The 17,584-nt window shown below is 32.7% G+C and overlaps 3 protein-coding genes across 17 annotated transcripts in view; 1 reads left to right on the forward strand and 2 right to left on the reverse strand.

The window, feature by feature from the left end:
• Positions 1 to 97: 97 nt before the first annotated feature.
• LOC124951540 lies at positions 98 to 2,245 on the reverse strand. Of its 2 annotated transcripts, none has more exons than XM_047500069.1 (4): positions 2,135 to 2,245; positions 1,166 to 1,270; positions 646 to 982; positions 98 to 489 (listed from the first exon to the last, which is right to left on the reverse strand). In XM_047500069.1, the coding sequence occupies exons 1-4, from the start codon at positions 2,140 to 2,142 to the stop codon at positions 280 to 282; spliced, it is 660 nt and encodes a 219-aa protein (XP_047356025.1). In that variant the 5' UTR covers positions 2,143 to 2,245; the 3' UTR covers positions 98 to 279. The 2 variants fall into 2 exon arrangements, with proteins under 2 accessions (XP_047356025.1, XP_047356026.1); XM_047500070.1 differs by having other exon boundaries at positions 646 to 1,090; positions 2,135 to 2,155.
• On the forward strand, positions 1,737 to 3,605 carry LOC124951542 (DNA-directed RNA polymerase I subunit RPA12). Its single transcript, XM_047500072.1, has 3 exons — positions 1,737 to 2,250; positions 2,625 to 2,841; positions 2,978 to 3,605. Exons 1-3 carry the CDS (start codon positions 2,115 to 2,117, stop codon positions 3,000 to 3,002), a joined length of 378 nt encoding a protein of 125 aa, XP_047356028.1. The 5' UTR covers positions 1,737 to 2,114; the 3' UTR covers positions 3,003 to 3,605.
• A 290-nt stretch (positions 3,606 to 3,895) lies between these two features.
• LOC124951543 (venom dipeptidyl peptidase 4) overlaps positions 3,896 to 17,584 on the reverse strand; it is a 277,366-nt gene continuing 263,677 nt past the window's right edge. For 9 of the 14 annotated variants that reach the window (XM_047500080.1, XM_047500081.1, XM_047500078.1 and 6 more), the window contains 6 exons: positions 15,890 to 16,112; positions 13,392 to 13,579; positions 10,387 to 10,581; positions 5,576 to 5,736; positions 4,929 to 5,140; positions 3,897 to 4,772 (listed from right to left, as the gene is read on the reverse strand). In XM_047500080.1, coding sequence (XP_047356036.1) covers positions 4,674 to 4,772; positions 4,929 to 5,140; positions 5,576 to 5,736; positions 10,387 to 10,581; positions 13,392 to 13,579; positions 15,890 to 16,112 — 1,078 coding nt within the window. In that variant the 3' untranslated portion in view covers positions 3,897 to 4,673. Of the gene's footprint in view, positions 4,773 to 4,928; positions 5,141 to 5,575; positions 5,737 to 10,386; positions 10,582 to 13,391; positions 13,580 to 15,889; positions 16,113 to 17,584 lie in introns of all 14 variants that reach the window. The other 5 variants (XM_047500074.1, XM_047500086.1, XM_047500085.1 and 2 more) reach the window with 1 other exon arrangement.

Consider the following 17,584-nt stretch of genomic DNA (forward strand, 5'->3'; position numbering starts at 1 on the left):
GATTTGTATCACATTATGAAAGGAAATTTCTCACGGGATGATCGAAAGTAAGTTTCGAATGATTTTTTTTTTTTTTTTTTTTTTTAAAGATATATCATCGACATAATATATACTTTTATTTTGCTTTTTGATTACATAAGTATTTTATATAATAATATATTTCCGATATCATAGGGATATAATTTTTTAATACGATTAAACAGAGATTCCTTTAAGCAAACTAATTATAATTATTCGATTATCATATAAATTTAAATATCGTAATAACACCAAGAATATTTAAGATGCAACAATAGTCTCGATTTCCAAAGCTGATACGCCGCTTTGTTTAAAAGGTAAATAGACGCCTCCAAAGACTTGCAAGCCAAACATCGTAATATTTTCCACGTCCAGAGGTTCCCCATTTGGTATTTTTCGACCATGGTAATAAGGCTTAAAACTATTTAACTTTAAAGAGACAGTTGAGAATTCTTCGCTTGACATTGGCGCCTGGATTAATGACGTAAAAAAAAAAAAAAAAAAAAAAAAAAAAAAAAAAAAAAAAAAGAAGAAAAAAGAGAGAAATAAAATTTAAAAGATAAGAAAACGTACGTATACTCGTTTTATTTCGATAATCATTTATAAATCAATTTTATTTAAACTTACCTGGAAAAATTGCTCATAACTTATATCGTTATCTGAATTAAGTCCTTTATGTTTAAGGACAATCTTATAATGATTATTTTTTCCCTGTCCACGACAATTAATCACAATAGTTTCGAAATCCGTCAGATTTAAATTTACTCGGGTTCTCACGCCAGCAAATCCAGCTCCGTTGGGTTGAGGATTGAGAAGAGTGAAAAAGATCGCTCTCTGAAAGACTTGAGTTTTTTGCAAGACTAGCGTGGCTTTCGATTTTCCGACTGTTCTTACAGTATCCGATATCTCTTGCCAATCTTTCACGTTATTTATCCTCGTAAAGTCGAACAATGTCATTTTCCTCCTGCCATCAAACATCCCAATGGTTGGAATCTCATCGAAGCGCAACGACACGTAAAATGCCGCTTTCGCGAATCTTATTTTATGCTTTTGTCAAGTTTAAGATATCGATCTGTCAGAGTATACATATATATATATATATATATATATATATATATATATATATATATATATATATATATCTTACCCGCTAGCCGGTTGCAAAAACGTGAGACTCATGAAGAAAGCAACGGTCATGCGATGATTCAACATTGGCATTATCATTATCCGCGGGATACGTAAATTCAACGACCTGGAATATTAAGATGTAGATAATGAAATAGTGAAGAATTGCATTAACGAGCACGTTGATTTAAATCTCGATTATCTGCGAACCGTCTCTACGATATTTATTTAAGAAATTAATTATTAAAATAAACTGGAATTATTTTTCAATAGATCGAACGAAATTTTCATTTTAATCTTATTCATTATAATATGATTGAAATTTGCATTTTTTATATAAAAAAAAAAATTACTCTCGACATTTCTATTCTTATCGAGAGATTTACAAGACATAAGAAAGTAATTATCTTGTTAAAAATTGAAAACAATTACACGTTATATGATGTAGCATGATTTTTTTTTCTCAAAAAAAAAAAAAAAAAAAAAATAAATAAAAGGAAAAAAAAACGCCGAACGCTCATCGAATAATCTCACAGTCTGATCACGACGTGTGTAGTTTAGAATGTAAACAAATACAATCGACGAGTAGTTCCGTATACGACCTCAGTCGTCTCTCAACGTTCTTACGAGAAGGATGTCCGTGTAATATATTGTATTATTTTCTAAGACGTTTAATACGACGTATATATTAACAAACGAGAATAGATTAATGTTAAACATATTATTTATTTAAAATATTATTTATTACGTTATTTATTTTATAGAAATAATGATAGAAAATTTCGGTGTTTCGTTATTTGGTTAGAATGTTCGAAGTATTCGAACTTGAGATTTCGTCGCTAGATGGCACTGCATTGCGCCATTCACGTCGAGTTCGTTCATTCATGAGTAATGCGTTTTGAAATTCATTGAAATTTTAGATGCTTCATCTACGCGAATAGCAATTTATTTTTAAGAATACCAACAGAAAAATGGCTCAAGATAATAATACCGTGTCATTCAAGACAGCGCCAGGATTTTGTCCAGATTGCGGATCGATTCTTCCTCTGTTAGGTGACAAGGGCAATGTAACTTGTTATTCCTGTAAACGAAGCTGGGGACATGAAGGTTAGTTTTTATAATTACGTTTCATTTCTAATGTTAGTGCGCACGTGCTGTAAATATTGTGGAAAATTTAAATTTTACGAACGTTTATGTCAATTTGGTTCGTTTCTTTTTTGATAAAAATTCGTTATGACTTAATAGAGAACATAATTATCTTCACTTAAAACAAGCAATTGAATCAGACGATATTTAATAATCAATTATTTTTATCCAGTAATTTAATAATTAAACTTAACGCATATAGCTCGAATATGAAGAATAAATCTTTCGAAAGTTTTGTATTAGATGATTAATTTAAAATATTTCTTTTTACTCTTTGCTGATACATTGGTGTAATCTCTACCTTAGTATAGCATATAAATCTGATGTACTTTTAGTTTTTGGCGACATGGCTATGACTTATACTATATCTTTTAAATCAAAGAGTTCTTACTCTCATACAAAAGAGACCGATGATAAAGATCAGGATGGTGATGGTCCAATAGTCGAACGTCGATGTCCACAGTGTCAAAATGAAAAAATGTCATATGCAACATTGCAATTAAGATCAGCCGATGAAGGACAAACTGTGTTTTATACATGTACCAAGTGCAAGTACGTACGATGCCATAAGTACATGGACTTATGTTTCAATTTCATTGAAAGTTAACAGCATAGATGATAAGTTATAAAGATTTATAAAAGTTAATTGTAGCAATGGATATACAAGAAATTTAATTTTGCATTACAGATTCAAAGAAACAGAAAATTCGTGATTTGGATATGTTTTGGGTCTTTGTATCTTTGAAATGAAAAATTTTAAACATTAGAATTTAATTAATTTCAATACGATCACTCTCTTCTAATAAAACATAGAACTTTATTTATGATACACTCAACAAATGATGAATGAGAAGGGTATATAAGTATTTTTATAATTCTACAGGGTCAATAGTACAATTTTGTTATAACAATATATGGATATCTTAATTAAATAGTAATTAAGTAATTTCATATATACAGTATGTCAGCATAAAAGGTAACAATTATTTTAATAAATTCATTTTGATCCACTTTTAAAACTGTTATGATGTAGTGGTCCTTTGATTAAAAAATCTTATTAGTCATAAATTTTTTCTTCGATAATCCTACCCCTTCTTTATATGACATTAACACATTGTTAATTGCCCACATTCTAATTATAGTTCATAATAGATATGCTATCTTGTGTCACAAGAAAAGGGTCTCATAAACTAATAGAGGAACTTTGTTATGTGAACTCTGAGTAGTAAAATTCTAAGAATTTGATTTTGTATTTTAAAAATTTACATTTGCAGTTTCTTGTGAGGGCATTTTTATTATCGGACTTATATATAGTCAACTTTTTTTTCGTAATATTAATACATAACGTAAAAGAAAAATTATTTAAATACATATCTAATTAGTATTTATCTTTCTCAAATTAGATCTATCAATTAGATGATACATTTATTTAAATATAGTTTAATTATTTTCATTAAACTTGAAGTACAAAAAATTTTCATTAAAATACAATTCATATAATATATAGTATGTATTATTAAATAAAATAATAAAATAATAATCCATTCTCAGAGTTTTACTTAGTAATTGAAAAATAAGAGATTTGAATACTTTAATATTAAAATTACTGAATACGTATATAATAATAATAATAATAATAATAATAATAATAATAATAATAATAATAATAATAATAATAATAATAATAAAGTATATGCCAACAAGATAAAAATGCTCTCTCAAAATTCGAGATCTTTATCGGCGTATATAACTTCTCTTATCAGAAGTATCATTTGCCATATTTCATTAGGCTTGCGCGATCTAATATTTTTTTTTAAAAATCGGACAAATAATCGCGCGTAGTTTCTTGTACAAAGAGAAAAGAAAAACAAGAGGAGATAAATATCCTATTGGGATCGCTTTTGAAAAAGCGATTTTTAATTGGTAATAAAATATATAATGCACATGCACTCAAACTTTATGGAATCTGAAAATCAAAGCGCCGGATGCGCCTTTTGATTTTCTTAGGCCTTCGATTTTACTAATGAATTCAGATTTCTTACAAATTGTATCAAAGACGTTTCTCATAAATCTGTTTTTCGTAACTACACCGTCTCATTTTTAATGCACTCTTCAACCTCCTCGACCGGAAGTTTTAACAATTCTTTAAGAGTGAGTATGAAATTACCCTTATAGCATTATCATTTCATCGAGGACGACGACGACGACGACAATATTCATTCTTTTATTTATTTCTTATTTTTCTCTTCCCGAATTATGTACACTAACGCTCATATTACATTATTGTACATAAACTATGTACAAGTGGTAAAGTATTTACAAATGGACTGTGAGGCAAGTGGTGTATAAGGTGCCTAGATTGTCATTAAAATTCCGTGCTTTAATCATGACGATGTTTGAAAGCATTCGTCTAAAAAGTTTTCCAAGGAATGATAGAGATGTGTTCGCGATTGCAGAATTCCATGGTCCTCATCGGTGTACGTCTATAGAAAAAGAAAAAAAAAATATATATATATATATATATATGTAGATATGTATATTTAAATACATATAATTTGAAATAAATATATGGATGGTTCTCGATAGATGGAAAAAATAAATAATCGCGAAATGAATGGAAACAATAACGATTTGTTTACTTGTTGTCTAAAAAGTATATCCTTTTGTTCGAGAACTTTGGCGAGCATCAGTGATTGTTGATAATGCACATTATCGTCGAGAGTACCATGGATCAGATAATACATTTTTGTTTTTATATTATCGACTTTATTTAACAGTTGACCATTTTCATATCCCTGAAGATTATCAACGACGGTTGGTAGGCCCATGAATCGTTCCGTGTATATTGAATCTGCAATTAAAGTTGGGTTACTAATTAAAGGATATCCTTTGGTTGAACTAATACGATAGAAGAGATTAATGTATTTTGTTATAACAAAGGGAGGACCGGTGTCATGGTATGTATAGCGTTTCATAGAAACTTGCGCGGCTGTTCTGTGGTAAGTTGGTAATTAATGTTCATTAACGCGTGGTCATTTATACACTCGATCTTTTTTACTCTATTTCTTTTTTCTCTCTTTCGCGACACTTACTATTCGTAATTAAACCGTCACGATTCTTAATTTGAAACTACTTTGGAACGAAATGTCCGCTGAAAGGAAATAATTATGTGAAAAGATTGAAAAGATAAATGATACAGGTTGAAATAGGAATATATATATATATATATATATATATATATATATATATATATATATATATAAAGAAAGTTTTAAATAAGACGTACCATAAAGAGCCCAATCCGTGACCGGAGCTACGGACATACCACACTTGAAGACACCATTGAAATCCATAGCGAGTGACATACCGGTGGCGTAACCTCCATAACTCCAACCCCAAATTGCTGTCCTGGTGCGATCGATGAAGGCTAACTTATTCTGGAGATGCCTGAAACAGAGAGATAGAAGCAACGTGGAGCGGTGATAAATATTAGAGAAAGGAATACAAGGTTAAGGGTAGAAAAGATAGACGGGTGGATAATACGTGAGAAAGGTATCTCCACTCTTGTTCCTTTCTCAGTCGAACTGAGTTCTACGATCTCAAAAGAAAAAAAAAAGAAAAAAAAAGAAAAAAAAAGAAAAACAAGAAAAGAAAGGAAACAACACCCTTAAGGCAAATTTTTAATGCACTCTTCAACCTCCTCGGCCGGAAGTGGTAGCAATTCTGTAAGAGTGAGTATGAAATTACCCTTATTTTTCGAGAATAATGCGGTAAAGTAGCGTAGCTTGTAAGAGGAAAACCCTGTTCTTCTATGAGAAGCGTTTCGCACGATGGTCGACTAGTATGCGATAAAGATCAAGACTGACTTTATCCACTCCTTCTCTTTTTCTCCTTTCTCTCTCTCTCTCTCTCTCTCTCTCTCTCTCTCTCTCTCTATTTTTCCTTATTCTTGTCTTCCTTTTTTCTCTTCCTTCTTCTTAATCCTCTCATAACATAGAAATATCCAAGCTCTTGGTGTGCACGCTCAAGTAACACGATTGTCTTCCTTACAGGACAGGATAAGTGGCTTGTGAGTCTTTTTTGTTGCAGCACATGGCTGTGAAATCCCTTCGGGCTAGCGTAATATCTTATTACAACGTCGACAATTTTATGGTTAATATAACTAATGGTCAAATATTAAAATGATTTATCGATTCTTACTATAGAATTTTTATTAATGCAAGTAATTCATTTTGTTCTTTCCATGTTTCGTTCGTTTGAAAAAAAAAAAAAAAAAAAAAAAAAAAAAGAAAAGAAAAGAAAAGAAAAGAAAAGGAGAATAAATTCCTTATCAATATATGTATCATCATTAGATCTAATGGATACATTTATCTTATCGTATAAAGTACCTTTCACTTGGTTAACAATGTTTTATCGATATATATGTGCGTATATCATCAAGATTTGAAGAAGGGTCTAACGAAAAAATAAGATTCTTTATTTTAATTTTCTTTTTCGATTTTTCTAAGAGACACTGTTTCACCTCTGGTACGTCTGCTAATAATGGTCCCACTGGGATCATACTTTGTCGTTGTATCGTATCTGGAAATGTGTAGTAGTAAGCCACCCTTTTCTGGTCTGTCTGTCTGTCTGCCTCTCTATCTATCTATCTATTTATCTATCTATCTATCTCTGTTCTTATCCCTCTCTCTTTCTTTCTCTCTTTCTCTCTCTCTCTCTCTCTCTCTCTCTCTCTCTTTTCGTTCTTTCACTATGTAACAAGAGACATAGTCACGACGAACACAGTGGATTTCGTTTTCTTCGCGACTTATTCGCTTTGTAAATTGAGCCGGAAGACTTGACGAATCCTTGGCTCTTTCTTCTTTGAACGCAAGAATCCAATAGTTCGGAGAAACAGAATAGTAATAGCAGTAGTAGTATAGTGGTAGTAGTAGTAATAATAGTAGTAGTAGTACCATTGTAGTAATATATATAGAAAACTACTCTTCATAGTTTTGCTGTTTTGTTTTCTTTGCTTTCGGTTTTCGTTTTTCGCACTCTTCATACCCTTTTCATAGCCTTCCCTTTTCTCTCATATCAATGTAGTACTATTGACGTTTCTTTGGTCTTTTGTTGAAAACAACTTCACATCCCCTTCCCTTCCATTCCCACCTCATCCCTTCTTCATGCACATTGTAATACGGCGTCAAATTCTTTCGTTAGAAATATCGAATATCTTACATTCTTCATTCTTTTTATTTATAAAAAAGAAAAAAGAAGAAATAAAGAAGCCTTTCACGATAATCAATGTGTTATTTTTAATTAACTTCTTATTTTTGTATTCGCGTGTGGCATTATGATTCTTAAAAAAATTTCAATTTGAAGGTATCATATCCGTTGATGATATACGTTGATAAGTCTTAAAAGTTCTTGCCGTTTCTACTTCCTTTTTTTTTTTTTTCTTCTTTTCCCCTATCTCTCTCGCTTTTTCTGTAAGTGAAATGAAACTTCAGACGAAGACGAGAGAAAAAAGTGGATGAGGAATGTAAGGTATATACCTAGGCGTTACTCGTTTAAAACTATTTCACGTAAGAGATAAAAATCAAACGATCAAATTAAGTGAAGCTACGCGGGTATCTATCAATTTAAGAAATTGGAAAGAACTCAAACGTGACACAATAATAGGGGTAACGTCAATAGTATTAATAATAATAATAATAATAATAATAATAATAATAATAATAATAATAATAATAATAATAATAATAATAATAATAATAATACCATTGTACAACGATAAGTTATTCGTAAAATTGATAATAAAATTTATAAAAATAATTGATTGTATTTGTGATTGATCGTATATGTGACGTATAGTATATATAATAGGTATCTATATGTAAAAACAATTTAAATGAGAACAATGTACGTTGCGAGTAGAAAAGTTTTAGAAAGCTAAAAGTTCGAGGGAAGGAAAGTAGGGAAAGAGAAAAGAAGAGGGATGAAGAGCAGAGGTTAAAGCGAGTCGGACGATTCCGCAATCGCTTGGACGGCTTCCAATTTTGCGACTGGTTTTTTACAGAGCGGACGCGATGTGACGCGCCAGCAAAACATCTCTCTGTATATACTTGCACGTATTTTCTATACGTATATATCTATGTACCTGGGTATATATATAACACACACACACACACATATATATATATATATATATATATCTAGCATACATACGTACGAAAGGAAGTGTGTATTGGAATGGTACAGCGAATCGAACTGAAACGCCCTACCTTGTTTCTCGCTATCCCATCTCCACTCCGTTTTTTCGAAGGATCTCACTTTTAACGTAGTACCAAGAGTAAATTTACGAAACACAATGTGGTTTACCATCCGGTTGTCTTTTGACGATCTGCTGACTTCCTGTACGAATCAATTGGACGGAAACTCGACCTTTGGTGAATCGAAACTTTGAGGAATCTTTGAAGAAGTGTCGTATATAGGATAGACAATCGGGATTTTCAGTGAAACGTTACTTCCGTGTATCGAAACGGAAATAAATGTTTCGCTTTTCTACTAGAAAACAGGAGAACTTTTGCGATTGGAAGTTATATATCTTTTTAGGTACCGAAATAAAATACATACGTCACGTAACATTTACTGTGATTGGTTGAACCGATGAAATTATATTTTTCGTATAACAGATGAATTTGTAGGATTTATGGTAACGAATAAAATATTAAAAATGATAAATTAATAGTACCGTTAATATTTGAAGTAAATGCGTATTTCGTTTCTATCATTTTATAATCATTCGTATTGGCCGCTAATGGCCGTATTAAACTTTGTTTGGAGTTTACATTTCATATTTTACTAAATAGAAATATATAGTCGATAGACCATGAATATAGAATTACTGAATATTATTACAGTCTCGAATGGATTTTGTACTATATTACTAACGAGGTAACATGAGTTACTACAGTTGCCATTTAAATGATAAATAATGGTTAAATTCCTTGACATATAAAGAAAATTTCTATTTTATTATAATTAATAATTGAAAATAATTTAACATATATGAGAGATCTCGTAGATTTGAAAAATATTTCGTAAAATATTGCGATATTTTTATCAAACGTATATAAGTTTGGTGTGCCATAACTTTAAGGCATAGCTTTTGCCTCGGTTCCTCGAACCCTTACCGTCGGAACGAATTACCCATGACAGCGAAACGAAAATATGAGCGTACCGACGACTACGGAGGATCGAACGAAAGAGAAGGAAAAAGATGTTCTACTACTGGTAGGCCTATAAATTCGGATGAAGCTAAAGAGCAATTTTCTTCTTGTGAACGTATTTTCGTAACTTCTTATGTATAAAAGAAGACTCAGGGAAGTTCGTTGAAAAGTAAGTATATATTCGAAACCGAAGAAGAGAGAGAAAGAGAGAGAGAGAGAGAGAGAGAAAGAGACAGAAATTGGGCGTTAGAACTTAAAAGTTAGTTATCTCTAGAGCAGTTGGATTAGAGAATTAGCAATCCAGGTGCGAAATAAGTTATACGGTCAACGAGTGTAACGAGGAAAAAAGAACTAGCCTATAATTAGTTTTCAAGCAAACTTTCGTTAACGATTCTCGAGCGAACCAAAAGTTTCGTTGTTTCAAATTTTCTTTACCTTCTTCCTCCAGACATTATAAATTCTGGTAAGAAAAGAATGCGAAAGAACGATCGGGTTTAAAAGAATAAAGTTTTTCTTGTAGAAAAAAAAAAAAAGAAAATAATAAATTAAAAGATTATTACTCTCTCTCTCTCTCTCTCTCTCTCTCTCTCTCTCTCTCTCTCTCTCTCTCTCTCTTTCTCTCCTTTTTTCTACTGTTTGCAATTTGACCTATAACATTTATAAGAGTACTTGCATTATGCACAAGCAATTCATTTTGAATTTCGCTTGAGTGTAATTTTACATCGCCACATATAGCAAAGTTTTGTCTGTACTTTTACTATGGATTATTCGAAGCGATATCGGGCCAACTTTCCTTGTTTAAGCGTGAACGCGAATAGCGGTTCACTCTCACTATCTCTCTCTCTCTCTCTCTTTCTCTCGTAATATTTGTCGAGAAACTTACCTCGTTACATTAATCTGGTCAATGATTTCAACGGTACCAAGGTTCCGGTATCCAGCGAATAGCATGCTGTTGCCCATTAATCCGGAGCCTCTGCCGTCGATGGCAGCGTATATGATACTCTTGTTTGACACGAGATATGTACCCCAGTCGACGTTGAACTTTTCTGTCACTTGATATGTGTCTGGTCCGCCGTATCTGGAAACAAGAGGAAAGGAAGTCGCATAACGTAGAATAATTTGATACCATATCGATAATTTAAGCATCCTTTATCGTACCACGACAAAGAATATAATATTCTACTTGTATCTGTTTCCTTTATTGAATTGTTTGTTTTTTTCTTTTTTATATTTTTTCTTTTTCTTTTCTCTCTCTCTCTCTCTCTCTCTTTCTCTACCGTTTACCTTCAATGAGATCAGAAGTAAATTAACCATATATCATAACGATACGATATCGGATATCTATAGATTTATTCGATTGTTATTACGTTAATTTAACTTGATTTGATTAGCTTTCGTTATACTTTGATATATTCTTTTACCCGATATTCGGACGATATCGAGATTTGAAGGTAATCAAATCTTGATGGAAGACTGAAGATCCCCTTGGTTTCTTTCCGTGCGGAGAAATATCATATTTCGTGATCGGGTCGCTCGACAATAGGAAACACGTGCACTGGAAGTAAGTACTTACGTAGGATGGTGAAAACTTTCGATCGTACGACGAATATATATATATATATATATATATATATATATATATATGTGTGTATGTGTGAAAGTGTATATATATACATATATATATTTAAGCGAACTTGAAGGTATATAAGAAAAGGTTCGTTCGATCGGTAGTAAGTACGAGGGGTACGAAGACTTTCTTATTTCAGCTGGTTAATGTCCAAGACGGGTTTTTGCCATTTTACGAGGTGAAGTAGATAATGGAGAGAGTAGGAGCGCGGGTAGGTCGTGAGTATAACGCCTATAAGCTCTTCATACTTAAAAGTTCGGGTACCGTTCTAGCAGGTCAGACTACAAATTAGGCGTTATTAGGATTTACGTAGGAAGTTATATCGGCACTGGAAACAACGATGGTGGTTGCGAGCTATACTTCCGCCATTTATGTGTCGCACATTTAAGTATAATACGTAGGTATACGAGAAAAGGGAGGTACTCGTGTGTGCGGTTAAATTCGGAACTGCGAGTGCCGAAAACACGAAAACTCGCTCGCGTATTTCGCTGTGCATATTTAATGGCATAAAATCTCACGTGCTGTTAGATCTTTCTTTTCTGTTTCTATTTATATCCTATTTCCACCGAAGGCGGTACTGACTTAGATATGTATGTACGTCGAAAGATTTATAGGAACGATTTTGAAATGTCTATTATCGTGAGCGAGCTTTTGATTTTTTCTTTTTTTTTTTTTTTTTTTTTAATATCGAAAGATATTCGAATGCTAGAAATAAAAAAGAAAGAAATATTTGCAGTGATAAGGAATTTACAAAAAATGAAAAAGGAAAAAAAATACAAGATTGGCAGAGAAAGGATTGGGGTTCCGTTCGATGGTTCACGTAACACAATGTTTCCTGTATTTTTCTTAATCAGGTCAATTTTTATGAGAGAAAACATGATTTATGTTCTATTCGATTCGACAGTGACACATATTTTTAAGCAGCAAGTTCGCTACCATTGCACATGCATCTACTCTTTTGCAAAATGTAGAAATATCGTCTGGCGATATATCCTTCAGGTAACTTAACTCGATCTACGATTTTTTCTTTCTCTCTTCCTTTTTTTTTTTTTGTCTCGGCACGTTCGGAATAGAAATTTATTGCTAGATCGCGAGTAGAAAAGAGAAATGAAGCGTTCGTCGCGTCGATTCGGGGAACGACGTCATCGTGAAATGTTTTATTCCTAAGGTGCAACGCCCGGAAGTTTCAACTTTTCTTTTCTTTTTCTTTTTTTTTTTTCTCTTTTCCCCTTCCCCCTTTAAATTTCTTCTTCTTCTATCAAAGAAGACGAACGTTCAATCGTACTTTTTCGTTTATCACTGCCGTATCCGGCTTGAGTACGTAAGGAACATAGATATGTTATGCCGTAACCGATTGATGATCTACTCGTGATGCATCGTCATATTTCCCGCCGGGAGAAAAGAAAATATGGATGCTTTTAGTGCTCTTCGTTCTCTTTCTATCTCTATCTCTTTTCCCTTCTCTTTTCTCCGCGTACCTCCGTAGCCACCTTTGACCGCGAAGATATGTGTGTATCGAGGAAAAAGTCGATGCTAAAAGTTCGCCAGGCTAGACGAGAGTTAAGTGCTTTCGTTGAAAACACTCGATTGTGTAGGGGGAATATATCCCAACCAACAAGGCTGCGAAAGATTGGAGAAGGGGGGAGAGTGCGAGAGGGGAGGAGTTACATAAGCGTGAGCGCGCGATATGTAAATTTGCGAAGATAGATGCGACGCGGAACACATTTTTATCAGTGTTACGAATAAAGAGAAAGAGAGAGAGAGAGAGAGAGAGAGAGAGAGAGAGAGAGAGAGTACCTTGTCGAAAAATAATCTCTTGGCCAAAAGATACATATGATTTTCACTTCGAGCGTTGCTTTTATATGGGTTACCATTAAATTGTTACATGTATGATATATATTTCATAATAGAATATTACGATGTACATATATATATATATATATCAAATCATGTAACATAATTTCACATTAATTCATTTAAATCGCTTATCAAGTTTCAATACTTTCAATGAAATATCTCGTGTTCATAAATTTTTTAATTAAAATTATTTTTTAACCATGATCAATTATAACGAGCAAACTAAATTTTAAACGCAAAATGAAATAAAAACGATTGAGACGATGGGAAAAGGGAAAGAATATATAATCATAAAGCGAATGAATAAATAATCAGCGATAAAGATAAGATAAATACAAAGACAAAGTGAAATGGGGTAAGATTATCGGGATAAAGTAAAGGTATGGAATAACCGAATAACTTACACGTAAACCAGCATAGGATACTTGGTGGCACCGCTCAAATCAGCATCGGGTGGGATCAGAAGCCTCACCTGGGCATTAAAACCACCGGGAACTGGTATTTTGTACTTATGGACAATCGGTTGAGCCTTCGACGCTAATAGTTCGGCAACGGCTTCGTTATCTTCCCAAATAGCAATTTCTTTGCCACTCTGAAACAAAAATGACAATGCAATATTTATATCGATCAAAAATACACGGTGATACTTTCTGGTTGGTACGATAGGAGAAGTGGCCGGAGAGGGGGGGCGGGGGAGGGGGGGGGGGGGATTGCGTTAATTCATAATTTTCAAAAAATTAATAAAATAATACGCGAGTCACGTCAATTCATTAAATCATTATTTTTATAAATGTTAATTAGATATACTCGAGAGACTTTCCTAATCCCGTAAGTACACTTGATTCGATTTCTCTCTTGAGCTTCTATTTCGTATACGTAAAGCATTTCCCAAACAATGACGTTTCTAAGCACTATAGCGACGTGCATATTGAAACGCTTACCAAAAGCGGTCGGAAGTTTGCATAATGTTTAGTCGTTAATGGAACAAAGCTTTCGAGCCGTCTAAAACATGGATTAATTTCAATTAAACATTCTTAAAATTTTCTAACGAAAGGAGAACTTTCTACTGAATTTAATGATAATGTATCTTTACCTGAAATCTTGATTTATCACAAAACTTTATATATCGTTTCCTTGGAATAAAGGGAAATTTATTAAAGGGAGATCATCTCTCGAAGTATTAAGAAGATTATCGAGTGATTAACAATATATTCGATTTATTTTCAGACAATACTTCGAAATAAAGAAGAAGATAATGTACATAAAGAGGAACTCGAAGAGAAAAACCTATTTTTCTTTTGTTTCTTTTTCCTTCTTTTCTCCTTCCTTTCCACCTACATTTCCACACCTCTCTCTCTCTCTCTCTCTTCCTCTCTTTCTTTCTCTCTTCTATCCTTTTCTGATGCGCCTACACATACACACACGTATACAAAGAAAAGGAAGGCACCCAACGTAATTACCGGAGCAGTCTGAGGAAAACTAATTACCGGCACTATCCAGCCGTGTCGGAGTAAGCGATAAAGATGCAGACTAGTCAGATCTTTGCGTTCGTGTGCCTTTTTGTCTCTTTCGATCGTGATAAGATCGTCCTACTCCTTTCCCGGTTTTCCTTTTCTCCCCGTCTCTCTCTCTCTCTCTCTCTCTCTCTCTCTCTCTCTCTCTCTCTCTCATGGCTCATCCAATACTAGAAGCTTTTCCTAATTTTCTTACTTTCCCTTATTTCCTTCCTCCTTATCCATTCACTGAGTGCTAATTCGATTATAATGGTAATAGTTGACGCGTTTGCTTGTTAAAACTCCTATTTCACAGAATGGCGAATGTTAAGAAGTTCGAATTAAGAAGTCATCAATATTGTTTATAATTAATTTAATGGCATACGCATTAGATGATAAGAAAAGAAACGTTTAAGAAGCTATATATAAGTAAAATCGTGTTTCTTCTTTAAAGCGAAGTTTTTTAATGTAATAATCCGATAGTTCATTAAATTACTTGGTGAAATCGAATTCAAGATAAAAGAAATCTTTTTTCTTTTTTTTTTTTTTTTTTTTTTTTTTTATTCAGTTTCTAAAAGAATAATGAGAAATTCATGAGTCAGAGTTCGATCGTCAAACAATGGAAAATATACATTTACGTCTTCGTGAGTGCGAAAAAGACAATAAAGACAAGAAAAAGGTAAAGCATGTAAAGCTAAATAGAGAAAGGGGTGTAAGGGGTTGTAGGGGTAATATACGACTGGAAGATTTCCACTTGGTAAAAGTAGGCTCGACGGGGAATAAACGAGCTTCTCTTTGACCTGTCAGTATCGCAGAAGGGTTACTACTTTCAGTTACTGTTTGATGGATCTCGTCAAGTCGTCGTATGATTTTCACTGAAAGAATATTTTCCTCTCTTGTCTTCTCGAATCTCTTCGATAATTGCCGATCGCTACTATTATCTTTCAACCCTTTTTAAGTGTTTCTTTGGAGCGAAGTCACTTCGAGAAGATTTATTTTTTTCTTTGTTATTACTTCTGTAAACTACAGTGACTCGTACAATGTATTCCCATAGAATGAATTAAATGCATGAGAAGAATAGATCTCCTTGTGTGCGTGTCTATATATTGTGTGTGTATGTGTGTTATACCGTGAATTTTTATTTATTGGAGCCTTTGACTTTGTTTGATAATTGGACATCGTTTAATTCGAACACGAGCGAGTGGTTTTTTGTTGTTGTTGGTATTCTTTTTTTTTTTTATCAGAATCGACATTGTGTTTGTGTTATCGACATAATTTTCTTCGACTTATTGATTTAATTTCAGATATTCTTCTTTTTTTTTTTTTTTTTTTTAATATATAGATATTCATACCGTGGAATGATTAAACATAATGAAACAATGAAATATTTTTAAAAGAATAATACTTACTTTGTTATAAATGAAAATTTCCGGTACACCAGGGCCAGCGCAGGTTAGCACGTAATATGAATTGTCGGTGGAAAACTTGGCAGTATTGTACAAACACCGGGTGCTATCGGATTCTCTGAGGATGTCGCAGCTGAGACATTTGGGTTGGGCGTTCAACGTCGACAGAGACAGTCGGTACAAATGCTGTTGTCCTGTCTTGTGCTCGGACGTGGCGAGATAGTATCTGAAACAATTAAATAGAATTTTTAATTGTCTCATGTTAAAAATTCTTACCGTAGATATTTCATTTAATATTTTCATATTTAACATATATATTCAGTTATGATTATTTTATTTAAACTTTTTATTTGTGAATTTTATTAAAACTGAGTAAAAAAAAAAAAAAAAAGATATAACGAACCTCCGAGAGAGAAAAAAATGAGATAGAATATTATGGTCAATATCTTTTTAAAATATTTTCGAAGCGACGTTACGTTAATCGTTTTTACTGTTTTTTTTTTCTTTTTTTTTTTTTTTTTTTTTTTACAAGAGATACAATTTGAAAATTCGAGATGAAAATTCTCGTTTCGATAGACGGACACTATAGTTCGTAATTTGTTACTACGTGTTTTCCCTTAATAACTCATTTGTTTGGATTATCTGTAAAAACTTTGAAGCATCTAATCGAAGCGAACGACGATTAATTTACAAGGATGAGATAGAAACTATTTTGAAAAAAAAAAAGAAAAAAAAAAATAATAAAATACAAAAACAATAAAAAAGAATCTTTGAACGCTCGTCGAAATAATCCCGTACCTCGATTTATTCGTTCGTCGAATGATGATTTTTTTTTTATAATTACGTTACTAATAAAAAGTTTTGGACGAAATACATTCTCTAAATTCATATCGAATTCATATCAATTATCTAAAAATATCGATGAAATGGATTTGTTAAATTGAATTATACATTTTTTAATAATACGTTGAACAATTATTCGGAACAAAAATTCTATTTATTATCAGTTTAAAATAAAATTGTGTTTAATCATGATTATTCATATCATATCATTTTGAAAACGTTTAGCCGGATATCGTTTATGAAAATAAAATTTAAAATAAAATAAAATAAAATAAAAATATTCGATCTACTTCGGATCTCGTTTACTTCAGAAATCAAAGAGTGTTGAAATACGCACCTACTAGCGGTAATATTAGAAAAGTGGGTCGTTTTACTGTGTGTTATCACGTTTCTAAACGATAACTCTCCTATATCCCCTTCCTTTCTCTCTCTCTTTCTCTCTCTCTCTCTCTATCTTTTTCTTTCCCTCTCCCTCTCCCTCTCTTCCTCTCTATCACTCCCTCTCTTTGTGAAGAGAAGAGAATTCAAGCGCAGATGCAACGAAGCTTCGCCAACTTGAGATTACTCTGCTCAAAGCCTTTCATAAGACACATACCTAACTAACCCAAAGAAAACGTTTCCTTAGTTGAGAGAGAGACAGAGAGTGTGTGTGAGAGAGAGAGAGAGGGAGAGAGAGAGAGAATACTCGAAAGACAGGTTCTTCAAACATTTCCATCTGAAATTGGTAAAATTCCTTTGGCTATTAATTTCAACAAATATCTTACAAATTATAGAACTTTTATCGTGTCATGAACTTTCAAAAACTTTCATAATAACGAATAGTATTATTTGGCAATCGAGAGTAGACGAACTCGT

The sequence above is a fragment of the Vespa velutina genome, chromosome 9 (genome assembly GCF_912470025.1).
Source record: "Vespa velutina chromosome 9, iVesVel2.1, whole genome shotgun sequence".
NCBI classification, from domain to species: Eukaryota; Metazoa; Arthropoda; class Insecta; order Hymenoptera; family Vespidae; genus Vespa; species Vespa velutina.

What these genes read in the sequence shown, in the direction of transcription:
- LOC124951542 (XM_047500072.1), top strand. Translation starts at nt 2,115, where the DNA reads ATGGCTCAAGATAATAATACCGTGTCATTCAAGACAGCGCCAGGATTT. An exon ending in ACGAAGCTGGGGACATGAAG is followed by an intron (nt 2,251 to 2,624) that starts GTTAGTTTTTAT and finishes ATGTACTTTTAG; the next exon opens with TTTTTGGCGACATGGCTATG. An exon ending in TATACATGTACCAAGTGCAA is followed by an intron (nt 2,842 to 2,977) that starts GTACGTACGATG and finishes TTTGCATTACAG; the next exon opens with ATTCAAAGAAACAGAAAATT.
- LOC124951540 (XM_047500069.1), bottom strand. An exon ending in TTTTTGCAACCGGCTAGCGG is followed by an intron (nt 983 to 1,165) that starts GTAAGATATATA and finishes GTTTGATGGCAG; the next exon opens with GAGGAAAATGACATTGTTCG. An exon ending in GTTATGAGCAATTTTTCCAG is followed by an intron (nt 490 to 645) that starts GTAAGTTTAAAT and finishes TCATTAATCCAG; the next exon opens with GCGCCAATGTCAAGCGAAGA.